The sequence below is a fragment of the Nipponia nippon genome, unplaced genomic scaffold (assembly GCF_047370975.1).
Source record: "Nipponia nippon isolate SJK-2023a ecotype South Korea unplaced genomic scaffold, ASM4737097v1 scaffold_3, whole genome shotgun sequence".
In the NCBI taxonomy this organism is placed as follows: Eukaryota; Metazoa; Chordata; class Aves; order Pelecaniformes; family Threskiornithidae; genus Nipponia; species Nipponia nippon.
Window position 1 is genome coordinate 14,932,764 of NW_028262347.1, and position 13,691 is coordinate 14,946,454.

Here is a 13,691-nt window from a genome sequence, read left to right on the forward strand (position 1 = left end):
AAGCTCCCAAGTGGCCCATAAAGTGTTTTATTTTAGCCAGTGTGCTTCAGAGACGTTCTGCAACTCCTCCAAGTTAGAGAGGCTGAGGGAAGGAAGCTGAAGCAGGTCTTAGCCGAGTTGTGTGTCAGAGCACGCCAAGATCTCTTCTTCTTCGCCATGGATCTCAATAACTGCATTCCCACTTTCCCTGTACTTACTTCATCAGGTTCATCTGTACTCCCACCTGCTTTCCCCTTCCACAGCCACTGTTCATCCTGCTTTTTCACAGGAGAACCTATCCTGGGTTATGAAGTCCAATCTTCTGCTGTCACTGGGAACCCTGCTACTTAATCCCTTTCCCATGCTTTTCTTTTTTTTTTTAAAGGATCTTTTCTTCCTTTCAATCTTTGCTTCCACATACAACCCAGGTACTTCTCACCTTCCTCACATCCTTTCCCCCTCACTGCAGCCACTGCTCCTTGCCTGACCACCGCTCTCCCGCCAGCCCACTCTCTATCTGCTGAAGTGGATTTCTGTCATTTGCAGCCAGCTACCTTGGTTCAGGGTAGACTTTGGAATATGTGACTTTTTCCTGATGATTGCACCCCACTCCCCAGTGCTTTGGGATATGGAGCCCTGCAGCCTGCTTGGGATGCAGCTCCAGCATGGCCACGCTGTGCTTCCCAGCTCTGCCCTGCTTTATGGGTGCCCTACAGCGCTCCCCCTCTGCTATCACCAGCAAGAGCAGGACTGAGTTCAAGAGAAGTGGGGCAAATCCTCCAAGTTACTCACTCTCTAATTTTTAAGGTAGGCCTAAATTGGGCCATTTCTCGCTGAAACAGTGACGGCAACAGCAGTTTCACTGACACTGATAACAGTAATTCTAGCCAGCCCTTTGCTGTGCCTCTCCCACAGCTGTAAACACTACAGAAATAGAAAGAAATGCCATTTCCCGCTCCCCGAGAAGGAGCATTTCACCAGTGCAGCCAGACCCCTGGGGGAAAGGAAGGCAAAATGTGCAGAAACTATAATAAAAAAGACATAATGTAAAAGTTAATGCTTTTTGATAGACAGCAAGAGCTCATCAGTGGCGAGGCTGTGGGTTGCCATGGCGACAGGGCTGCGCAGCGGAGCTGCTGGGCTCCCAGCTCCCTCCGCTGCCCCGCTCTCAGGCTTACAGGGAATCACTCCGCTGCTCCGGGTAAACACACCAGTGACTGTCTGCGGCCGGCTCCAGACAAGGTGGGACAAGGGAAACACCGATCCGGACCGACGCATGTTTTAAGATGCTACCTACCAGTGCTGGCACCCAGTTAAGCTGTAATCAAGCCCAAAACATGCTTAGGTTATCTCGGTCATCAGTGAAATGGCACAAAAATTCCTGCTTGGACTTTAGCGTTGTCCCAGCTTCAGCTCACGCTGAGCGCAGGGAAGCGGGGAGCAGAGCGGAGACTTTCTGCTTTTTCAGCTTCTGCTTTGGGTGCCCCACATATCCTTGGACACAGGCTGGAGCAGCCTCGAGACTACCATGACTTGCCTTCCCCCTCTTCCAGCCTCAGGATCTAGGCCAGTCCAAATTAGATGAGTTTGTTCTTTGGATATATGCATATCAGTTGTGTTAAACGGTTGTAACAGTTACACGTAGCTATTTAAGTGGGCTCAGAGTGAAATTACCGGTTGCTGATAGGCATTGGGTGAACGTGGTAGCCAGTGATACCACAGAAACCCAGGAGGAAAGTCCCAGAGAAGTGGAGCAGTTCACGTACTCCTAGGTGCAGCTACAGATATGAAAAGCCACCTGGCAGCTAGACCCCTCTGGGAAGCGGGGAAAAAAAAGCCTCGAATGCAGAGCTGCATTTTAAGCGGCTGGATGGGGGAAACTGCTCAGAGGGGTGGGCGAGAGGCAGTCGGGTGCCTGAACGGGGGCATCTCCCTCCCATGGAGGTTTGCGTGTGTCTGCGTGGGCACGTTCTCATGCGCTCAACAGTTCTTCCCGCTTCCCTCAGCTGTCACCCTAGCAGGGTCCGGCCCCACCAAAACTGATCATTCATCATTAGACACCTTTATTGCTATTTATTTATTAACACACAACTTCCTATTACCCCATTCCCTCCTCACAGGCTTCTTTGTTTTCTGTGTAAGTCCTCTCTCTTGCTAACTCTTCTCCAACCGTGCATTCACTCCTTCTCCCCACTATCTTTCTCTTAGTTTCACACCACATGAATATCAATGAATTCCCAGATGTGCATTTCTTGCCAGACATCGCCCATGGCCCAGCAACTGCATTCATCTGTTGTTCTTACCCACCGTATCCAAGGGCTTCCCCGGCACAACGTACAGCCCTTCCCCATAGCGCTCCAAACAAAATGGTTAAGCAGTTCTCCACTGCCGCTCCACCACTGACTAGTTCCAAAGAGAAGAGCTGTAAGTGATTAGAAGCATTAACCAAATGACAAGCTTTATTGTGTGTTTTGTGTAATGATCTAGATACACAAAAAATGAGCACGTTTGTGGTTAGATAAAATGATCAATAATATGGTCCAGGCCAATTTGGGGCACAAATTATAGTTTTAAAGATTATATAAATTCTCTTTAAACTTGCCTATTTTATAACCACACATGCACACAAAAATGTTTTTAAAAACAATATTATGGTTGTAAAATCCAGTACTGAACAGGATGTGCCAAAAAATGAGCTGTCTGTGCCACTTGATTTACATCGCCTTTGTTCTGCGTTGCATGCTCACTCGCTAATTGGTAAACAGGATCCTGCCTTATCAGGTGCGTGAGACAGCATCTGCTGTCCAGAAAGATCAGGATGATGAGAATCCTGTTTCACCCGTTGAAGAAGCTTTTGATGAAAATCCTGGCTTAAGACTCTGACTTTTTTAGATGAGATTAGATGGCAGCCACAGGGCTGGGACCCAGTTAATTCCCAGGGAGAAAAATAGTGGAGGTACAACAGGTTGTTGGAGAGGAAGGATAATCTTCTGAGGATTAAGATGATGAAAGCTGTCCTGAAGAGCTGGAGACTATCCCTACTTCTGCCACAGAATTCTTCTGTGATGCCAGGCAAGATGTTTAAAACTTTTCATAGATGAGCAGCAACTCAGTAGGGCTCCTTTTGAGGCCTCGCTTGCAGAACTGCTGCAACCAAAATCCGTGGGAGCTCTGCTTTGAGAAATGAGGTCCCAGCTGCCTTTTAACTGTTCTGTCCAGAATATACCCACCTTCTACCTCATAAAGACATGACATTTTCTAAGACTATGAAGCACACATATAATTGTGGTAAGAACCATAAAAAAAGCCTCCTGAGCCTGTTTTTGGGTATTCTGAAGAAAGCTGTGATACAGAAGAGTAAGACTAGAGGATTCAAAGCTCTAGCGAGGGACACAACTGGAGTGATTCAGGTGCCTCAAAAAAACAGACATCTAGTACCACTTTTCCATTTTCGATGCATTAAACTGAAGGACTAGCGGGTATCACTTAAAGTCCATGTGAAATCTGTGCCCTTTTGGTGCTGGAGGCCAGAGAGGACATCCCAGGACAACCAAACCAGCCACTGCCTGGACACAGGCAATCACTTCTCCTTTCCCACACGCTTTTACTCAGCTTGTCAGCAGAATCCTAGTATCTTCCTCTGCTTCTGGCCTTTCCCCTTCTTGCCCAGACTGCCTCCCACATTTCCCTACCCCAGTCTGACTGTCCTCCCCCTGGCTTCTCCTTCAGTCTCAGTGTTTCCACATCCCCAGTTCCCTTGGTCCATCTCTTCTGCAGACCACCTCATTTCTCCTCTCCTGGCTCCTTCCCAGGTCCAAATCTCTTCCTCCTGCCATACTGATTCCAGGTTTCATCTTCCTTGTGTGCGCAATCACAGGTCCACTATCCCTAAACCTATTTGGTCCAGACCCTTTCCCCACTTTCTTTTTTTACTCTCAGAACTTTTTTGCCCAACACTCACTCCAACCTCCATCCCTAAATTGTTTGTCTTAGGCCACTCCAAGTCTCCTCCTGCCTTCTAGGTCAGGCTTGCATTGTCTTCACCTCCATACTCCATGGCCCCTTAGAGCACAGCAGACAGGTGTCCTGCACCGGCCCCTGGGGCCCCGCTAGCCTCAGCCTGAAGAAAACAGGACCGAGCACGGAAGGGAAAGACTCCTCCTGCCACTTGAGGCAGGAACAAGTTCAGTTACTCTCTGAAGGCAGCGTATGAGCGGTCTGGTCACGTGCAGCAACTGCAGTAGGAGCAAGATGAGGCGGTGGAGCACACCCGGGCACCTCCGTCAGCATTGGACAAAGCACCCTCGGTGGGAACTGAATCTCCAGGAATTTTAGCTGTAGTTTGCACGCTTGGACCCACCTGCCTAAGAAATTGAGGCAAGCGTGAGTATTTGGGGCCCATACTACCTGTGCCTGAGCAAGCCCATGCCACGTGTGCCACCCCATTGCCCTCCACGAGGGGAGCGCTCCTGCGTGCAGGGCAGTAACAGCGTGACCGCACTGAGGCGGCTCCCTTGTGCTTCCACCCTTTGGCAACAGCTTTCAAAGCTCTGACTCTGCCCCCGACATGAGCATGGGGGCCTGAAAACCTGTTAGCAGGTGCTGCCCCTTCCTAGCCCCTCTGCGGCAAGCTTGGGAAGGGCTGGCATGCTCGCTGCGTTGGGCTGTGCCTGTTTTTTGGCAGTCACGGGGCAGAAATCAAACTTTGTCTGAAACGAACGAAAAATTTTTAATGAATGCCAGGAGTAATTTCCACACGAGTCTCCCTCCTCCCGGGCGCTGATGAGCACTAATATTTAATTGAGTGCGGCCCTCTGCCGGCACCGAGTGGCAGCCTGCCGCGGCTGGCGGCCGGCGCGGCCGCTCGCTCTCACCAACCTCCCTCCGCTCTGGCTGCGAGCACGTCCCAGGAGAGGACAACCCTCAGAGCGCCTTATATATGTGCCATCAATTACTGTTATTAACTCAGGCTCAATGCATAGGTCAGGGACTGCAAATCCAAGTGTCACTGCCATAGGAATGATTATTACCAGATGCTAATTGCTCATTAATATATGCTAATCACTGCTGCACGCCAACATGCTCAACGCACTGAGTGCCAGGCCGAAGCCACTTGACTGGAGCGGAGCTGCTCTTCGCCGCCGGTGCCACCTCGCCCACCCACGCCAAGAGCTGCGGCCACCGTGGCCCCACGGCTGCGCTGCGTTCATGGCGGTCGTCTTCTCCACGGCCGCCATCCTGCCTCCTGAGGTGAGGAGCAGCCCCTCATTTCTGTGTTTCCCAGCCCCAAGACCTCACCCTGGCAGAGGTCTGCTCCAGGCAGGAGACAGACAAGCTGCTCCGGGCAGGAGACAAGCGCCTCCGGGCTCCCCCTGTGCCAGGGCAGGAGGCCGCTGCTCGCCGCACCACGGGGGATTTAGCAGTTACAGCCCCCGGCTGAAGAGCGACTGATGTTCTGTGAGGGAACGGATCTCACAGGTTTTTAAAAGAAACCCACATGCGGCTTCTCAACTTTAAAACCCGCTGCCTGAACATGTCTCCCAGGACACGCAGCATGAGCAGCTCAACCAGGCAGCCGCTGCCCCGGCCGGGGGAGGCGCCCCGGCAGCCGCCGGCAGAGGGGCTGAGGGGAGGCCGCGGCCGCAGCGCCCCCGCCGCCCGCGGGGCCCGCCCTTCCCGCCCGCCGAAAGGGCGCCGACGGCCGCTCGCCGCCTCCCGCGTCGCCGCCTCTCCTCACGGACGGCGCCTCAGCCGTGCCCCCCCGCCGGCGGCCGGTGGTTGCGCAGGGCGGCGGGGCGACTCCGGCCCCGCGGCGGGCGCTGTGGCGGCGGGCGCTGTGGCGGCGGGCGCTGTGGCGGCGGGCGCTGTGGCGGCGGGCGCTGTGGCGGCGGGCGCTGTGGCGGCGGGCGCCCGGCGCGGCGAGGAGCCGCGGGCGGCGGCGGGAGGGCGGGCTGCGGGGCGGGCGGTGCGCGGCCACCGGCAGGGCTGAGCCCCGATAGGCGGCGGCGGGCCGTGTTGGTGCTGCCGCCGCCGCCGCTGCTGGTGCTGCTGGCGCGGAGCCGCTGAAGCCCGGCGGAGGGGCTCGCCGGCTCTCGCACGCAGCGGCGGCGGCGGAGCGCGTCGCGTCGAGCGAGCGAGCGGGGAGGAGGAGGAGGAGGAGGAGAAGGAGGAGGAGAAGGAGAGGAGGAGGAGGAAGGGGAGGGGGGATCTTCTCGGCGAGGATGCCCGGAGCGGCTGCAGGGACGGCGGCGACTGGAGCAGGCTCGTCAGGAGCGGCAGCAGCGGGGATGCTCCCGGCTCAGGAGGCGGCCAAGATCTACCACACCAACTACGTGCGGAACTCGCGGGCCATCGGCGTGCTCTGGGCCATCTTCACCATCTGCTTTGCCATCGTCAACGTGGTGTGCTTCATCCAGCCCTACTGGATCGGGGACGGCGTGGACACCCCGCAGGCGGGCTACTTCGGGCTCTTCCACTACTGCATCGGCAACGGCTTCAGCCGGGAACTCACCTGCCGGGGCAGCTTCACGGACTTCTCCAGCCTGCCCTCGGGAGCCTTCAAAGCTGCCTCCTTCTTCATCGGGCTCTCGATGATGCTCATCATCGCCTGCATCGTCTGCTTCATCCTCTTCTTCTTCTGCAACACAGCCACCGTCTACAAGATCTGTGCCTGGATGCAGCTGACCTCGGGTGAGTGGGGGCAGCGGCCCCGGCCCTGGGGGGGGCTCGGCGCCGCCCCGCCCGGCCCTGCCCTCCCCGGCCCCGCGGGGGGCGCGGGCGGCTCTGGAGAAACTTGCGGCGCCGGCGGCCGCCCGGGGCGGGCGCGGGTGAGGGGGGGCGGGCGGTGCGGGCCCGGGGCGCCCCGCCGGGGCAGGCGGTGCCCAGGGGGGCCGGGAGGCGCCGGCAGCGTTGCAGAGCGGTGCCGGTGCCTGCCCCGGGCCGCCCCGCCGCCCGCCTGGGTACCGAGCGTGGGCCGAGGGCAGGCTCAGCCCTCGGCCCCTCGCACCCCGCCGAGGAGCAGGGGTGCCCCGAGCAATGGTCCGGTTTCGGGCCTGCGAAGCGACCCGTGAGCATCAAACGGCCCCAGGGAGGGCTGTTCTCCAGCGCTTGGTCTGTCGCTAAAGGTCAGGAGAAAATGGCAGTGGGGCCGTGGGGCCGCCTCGAGTGGGCGACGGTGGGTGAAGGCACCTGCCAGCCTGTTGAAGGTCAGTCCTGAGCCCCGGCTTCCACCTGGTCAAGGCAGAGCCCACTTCGGTTCAGCGGGAGTCTTCTGCTGCCCAACTGGAAGGGCAGCTGAGGTCGTTGGATGTTAGAGGCATGAGTTTTGGTTGGGGTCTGTGCCCACCGTTCACAAGGTTTATTTTTCTCTGTACGTTAGGAGTGTAAGGAAAAAAATTAATTTCATTTGCTGGTTTTGACTCGGAAGGTCTCCTGACTTTGTTTGACTTTCCCCATCACATCCAGTGTCTCCCTGGGGAAAGCGCACGATAAGAAAGAGGGAGAGCACCAGGACATCCCTTTTTGCATGTCCAACACAGCTCTCCCTCTGAGTTAGTAGAGAACTGGTGGTTTGTGTGCAGCTTGGAGGCAGAGGAGGAGAAAACAATGGTCTGTAGAGTTGAGATAGTAATTAGTTTTACCAAGATTGAAAAGATCAATTCTTCAATAATTTGGAAAAAAAGAAGTCTAAAATCAAAGCATACCTTCTACTTGTCCCCTCAATAAAACCCTGAAATTGAGAAGTTTGGGCTTTGCAGGAATAAGCTCTTAGGGAAACAGAGCAAAATGTCTCCAAAATGGGCTCACAATCACTTTTTCAGTCCCCTTAATTGACCTACATTCATTTCAGTTTCCAAGCAATAATTCTTCTGAGTTGTTTGCTGAGCAGCTTCAGCATTATTCAATTTGCCACCTAGTCCGTGAGGCTTAGTGGAAATTTCTGGTTTGTATGAAACAGCTTTAACCATTTCTCTTTGAGATGCTGTTTTTATGTGTGATATATATATTTTTATGCTGTTTCCGTCACTTAAGTTTCCGTATGGTTTCTTTCTTTATCACTTGGGGATTGATTGCAGTCACTTGAAGTTGGTAGATTTTTCCCTGATTCCAGTGAGACTAGGTTTGGGTTCAGTATCTCTGCATCGGGAATCCTCTTTGATGCTGGTCGCTACTCTGTTCATAACACGTATTCTGATATGGTTTTATTAATTGTACACAGTCATGTCACTTGGCTCCAGGCAGAGCAAACTGTTTCATCTTTGCACCACTGACGTCTCGTCTGCTCCATTAAGGACTTTTGCTTTCAGCTGTCTCCTCTCCTTATGGCTCTGCTGGTAAAAGGTGGCATGAATATTCACTGGTTTGGTGCATCCTCAGCCTGTTTTGTTCATGTCCGGTATGCAGCAGGACAGCACAATTTCCAAATCCCTTACACTTCCCAGCATCAGAGATAATGGTGTTTTATTTATATGGTTCCACTGCTTTATGCCAACAGAAGCTAGTGCAAGGTAGATAAAAATGAATCTGATTCCTTTACTGCATTTCTGCACACGTGAATAATAATGTTTAGAAATCACTGCATGCAGCTGATTTGTGGGAGCCCAACCAGCTAAACCATGCTGCACGTGTGCAGGTGTGATACTGAAGATATGTTTTCAGGCAAAATAACACAGAATTTTTGTCATCTCCAAAGCTCGTAGATGCACTGTTGGCATTAAAAGCCAACAAAAGGAGATTTACATCCGCAGCAGAATCACTTTTCAGACTGCTTACCTCCAAAATTAAAACAATAGGGGAATACATGTATAGCCAAGTTGTTATTGGCCATCTTTCCCGATTTGTATGTGAATGCCCTGGAAGAACTGGAACAATGTTGGGTGTTGAAAGAGACTGACACTGTTGTTTGCTGAATGTTGTACCTTAATTCAGCATTTACCTGACTGTTCATTTCTGTATTACCTCAAAAATTTTCCTCAAAGGCAGAGAAAACTACCAGAAAATCCATATTGGTTCGGGTTGCATCCTTCAAAGAAGAAAGCAATGGTGGTGGGACAGAAGGATAACTTGGATTAAAATGTGCAGGACAAGAGAGTTATAATGAGTTCTGATAGGTTTTCTATGAGCTATATGACCTACTTCTGTTATTATTTTACTGTTTTGAGAGTATAAGTGATAGGCAATAATAAGCTCAAGATGCTTATCTCACAAATAACAATATAGTAATGTCATCTACATATGCATATAGTTCTGTGTAGTACAGGATCAAAATTGAACCTGAAGTAGTAAAATAAGTAAGTATGTGAGTAGAGCTTTGATTTTGCTTGCTATTATGTACCTTAGTAGTGTTAGCATTCAGTTAGATCATCCAATAATACTTAAAATTGGTGTAATTTAAATCTCCGTAGAAGCAGCTTTTTGATGTGGGATCATGATTTATTTAGGATTGCGAATAAAAGCTTAGGAACGAGTTTCTTTAAAGGAAAGATTTTGGTCACATTCTGTCCTGCATGAGTCATTATAAATTGTCAGCATGATGTAGCTCTTGTTTTGAAGAGGTGTTTTTTAAATAAGGAAAAGATAAACCATATCTTGGACACATGCATTTTCAATCCCTGTTGCTGTCTAATCATGTCTATGACATGATTAAGCAGAAAAATCCTAGGAAAAAAACTATTCCCTTTGTGTACGTGAGGACAACATAGATTAGACTCCCTTGTGATTTTGCCGTGGCTTAGACTGCTTTTCTTGTTCCATGTGCATAATGCTGTCAGGGTACACTTGATATCTTGAGAGCCAGTGTTGGCAGCCTCGTTCTCCATACCGTAGCCTCCCTTCTGCAATTTCAAAATTATATGTACAAACACATGCACATACACTTGCCTAATTTGAGCAGCTGCATGAACACAAACACTTAGTGAAAGCATTAGAAATGAGGTATTATTGTTCTTTACTACCCTGCATCTAAAGTTTGCAAGAAACCTCACAAATAAAGATATTTCTTGAGATTTATTCCTTTATAAGTTAAATAAATTAAACGCTTCAGTTCTGTCATTGTGATTTTTTTCATTATTAGACATTTGTCATTACTTTTTTTCTTTACTAGGATGTTGCAAGTTACAGGAAAGAGAAAAGTAGAGAAAGCGAAAGAAAGGCATAGAAGTGTCCCATGGACAAGTAGGATGAAACCAATATATATGTTTTTCAGGAGATGCCTAAGCCCATGCCCACAATAGGAAGACAGTTGAACAGAACAACATAAAACCTCTGTACTTGGTCAAGCCACAGGCCCGTCTAGTCCAGTGATCTCCAACAGTGGTCTGTAACATGAGCCCACAGAAGCATCAGAGCAGCGAAAGCTCGGTTTGCCCTCGTACTCTCTGTCCCCCAGCACTTTCGTTCAGGAATTTCTTGAGATAAGCCTTGGCATTTAAAAGCTCTTGCTGGAATTTCTTTTTTATGATTTTGGTCACTTTTTGAACCTGTGTAAACTTTCAGCGTTTATAGTGCCCCAGAGCAAGGAGTTCCACAGCGTAGTATGTGTTGTGTGAAGATTCAGTAGGGTTCTTTACATTTTAAACCTTGTACCTGACCATTTCATTGGATCCCTCCAGCTTGTGTATTGAAAGAGGCTCTGAACAGGGACTCCCAGACACCTTCCCTGTGCTCGTCCTGATTACACCTTTGCTGTATCCTCTCAGTTACCTGATTTTGAGACCTGATGAATCTTTGGCTTCTTAGTCATTCCTTAGCCGTTAGGTTGTACCATGCCTGTGTTCATCCCTGCTGCCCTGCCCGCAGCCATTTCCAGGCTGCTGTGTCCTTTCAGAGGCGGTGGGACCAGAACTACATGCAATGTTCAAGACAGACAAACCAGCCATTTATACAGTGGCATAATAATGTTCTCTCTTTCATTCTTTTTTCCTTTCCTAGTAATTTCTAATACTCACTTTTTCACTGTTAGTGAATAGCGGGCTGATGTTTTCACAGAACTACCTATTATAACCCCAAGATCTCAGTCCTGAAGTAGTAATACTTACCTTGGATCACATCATTTTGTGTAGTTAGGTTTTTTTCCCCTCAAAGAAACAACTTCATATTTATTTATCTACATTGACTTTAATTTGCCTTTTTATTGCCTAGTCACTCAGTATTGTAAAGTCTTTTTTCATAGTCAGCCCTTATCTTAGCTACCCTGAATGAGTATCAGCAGCAAACTTTGTCACCTCACCATTTACCCTGTTTTCCCGTTCATTTATAAATAAGCGAGCAGCTCCCAAGTTCCAGCACAGATCCCAGCAGGAGTCCACCATTGACCTCTCTCTGCTTGGAAAATTGACAGTATTCTCCTGCCATCTGTTTCTAATTATTTATCCTTGCAAGGACATTTATTTTTATCCTCTGGGAGTTTAGTTTTTTTAAGACTTATGAATGACAGATTTATCAAATGTCTTTTGGAAACCCAAGTGGTCTTTGTTAACGAAGATTTCCATGGTACGCATTATTTTTTACTTCTTTGGAGAACTCTAGTAGTTTTGTGGAAAATGACTTAAAATAGGTGTGTTGATCCTACCTTACTCACTTCCTTTCATCACACAAATATGCCATGTTTGTGCACGTACTGACATACTCTGTGGTCTTGTGTAGTTCTTACCGATTTACATGGTGCAGATATCAGTCTTTCTGTGGTTCCCCAGGTTTTCCCTGCACCTGTTTTAAACCAATTTTTGAAACTGGTTTCATATTACTCAATTGCCAGTTCTTTGGAGCCAAAGCAGCCATAAGAGAGAGGTTATTACATGCTGCAGTTAAAAGTTCATTTAAACCAGGGAATAGTTTCAGAATGAAAAGGTGAATTTCTTCATTGCAGCTGTGGTGTTGTTTGCCTTTATGCTTGAAATCAGTCTGCAGGACCAGGTGACTTTTATATAAGAGTCTTAAAAGGCTTGACCTTGATGTTCTCAGAGCCTTTGTTACTGCTGTTTGTCAGATCTTGGTATAGGGGTAAATTCCAGAAGGCTAGAAATAAACCACAGTCTTGCACCAGTATTTGAGCAGGGTGTGCAGTGGAGTCAGACAAGGATCTTGTTTGTAGCCTCAGTATCCTTAACAATTAGTTGGGAGAGTAATATGCATTTATGGCTGCTGAACTTTGCAGGTGGCACAGAAATTATTTGTTTAATAACTTATAGTTATTTGTTTAATAAAGTATAGTAAGGATAACTAATTCTATAGACTGATTTGGATGTCATAATAACCTGGGCTTGCTTCAACAGCCTGTATTTTAATACACCAAATGCAGTGTAAGACTTCTTGGGATCAAAATGTAGGAGGTGTCCTACAGATGGGAGAATTATGGAAATTATGTGTTATGGAAAACAGTTATTTAGAAGAGAAACTAGAGGCTGTGGTAGACGGGCATTTGCATGTGAGCTCTCACTGCAGTGCTGCACTTAAGTCCAATGTGGTCCCTAAATGCGTGCGCAAAAAATGGGACTGCCCTTGCCCACGGTGGTTCCTGTGCACGCTCTGTCCAGGTCAAACATCTGTCAAGGCTCCCTTTCAAGTAGAAAGTAGAAAGTGTTTCACGACTGGTTTGAGTAAATGAAGGAAGAAGAGCTAAAAGGATGAAATTTCTTGCTATTCAAAAGAAGATTAAAAATTGACAGATTATGGTGTATGAGGACCTACGGGGGAGATTTCAAGTCATGCAGTCCTCCTTAACTTGACAAATGCTGCGTTTGGATGCTGAAGTTATACAAATTTGCATTAGCCATGAGGTGTATACATTTGTAACCTGTTACGTTTCATTTGTTAATTATCTTTAAAGTGGTTTCTTCTTCACTTAAAGTTTTTACATAAGATTGGGTGCCTCTTTCTAAGAGGCATGGCCTAACTCACCAGAAGCAAAGGACTTTAACCAGTACTGCTGCCAGCTTTTGTTCCCACCATGTACCCCAGCTGTAAAGCAAGAGGCACACAGGAGGCTGAAGGGAGAGGAAGGCAAGTCCAGGAACATCGAGCAGGTTTTTGAACTGAGTTTCAGCATTGATGCTGACTTTAATAAGAGCATTAACACCCCCCACCCCACCCACAGGGTGAGGCAACTGAGGTTATTTAGTGGTCTGTGAGCAGTAGTGGGTGTTGGACCTTTGGGGAGAAAATTCTGAAAAATCAGGGATACTGAGGCCTCTGAACACGGTAAAATGAGGATTGCCTCCACGTCTTGGGGTAATGGGGTGCTGGGGCTGTGCGGGTGGGCAGGGAGCAGGGAAAAGAGCTGAGTGCTGTGCTTGCCAACAAACAGACTGTCTCATCAATCCTATAAGGACATCTCCTGATTCAAGTGGGTCTGGTGCATGTGCTTCTTTTTCCCAGAGGAGAAATCATGCTCCAATATGATTTTCTGTCCGTTCAGCTCCAGAGGAAAGTTTCCTGTTGGGCTTAATAGAGATCCCCAGTGCCTCCCTCATCCTTGGGCTGGGAGTACCCCATGGTAGCCTCCGCTCTGCTGCGGTCACACTGTCTGTGATGAGTATTGCCATACCGGCTTGGGAAGGGCTCGTGTGCTAATGTGAGTTGGATAGGTTGGAAAGATGAAGAGCTGAAGGTTTTATTTTGAAGTTGTGGGTGAAGTGAGCGATGGGGCTGTGCAGCCTTTTCAGTTTCATTACTTTGTTTGAAGTAAACATTTTCATGTATTTCACGCTTTGGTT

The 13,691-nt window shown here is 49.1% G+C and overlaps 1 protein-coding gene across 2 annotated transcripts in view; it reads left to right on the forward strand.

Annotated features, from left to right (window-relative positions):
• The first annotated feature begins 6,200 nt into the window (after positions 1-6,200).
• LHFPL3 (LHFPL tetraspan subfamily member 3) overlaps positions 6,201-13,691 on the forward strand; it is a 263,450-nt gene continuing 255,959 nt past the window's right edge. For both annotated transcript variants that reach the window (XM_087768052.1, XM_009462973.2), the window contains exon 1: positions 6,201-6,669. In XM_087768052.1, coding sequence (XP_087624178.1) covers positions 6,201-6,669 — 469 coding nt within the window. The remainder of the gene's footprint in view (positions 6,670-13,691) is intronic.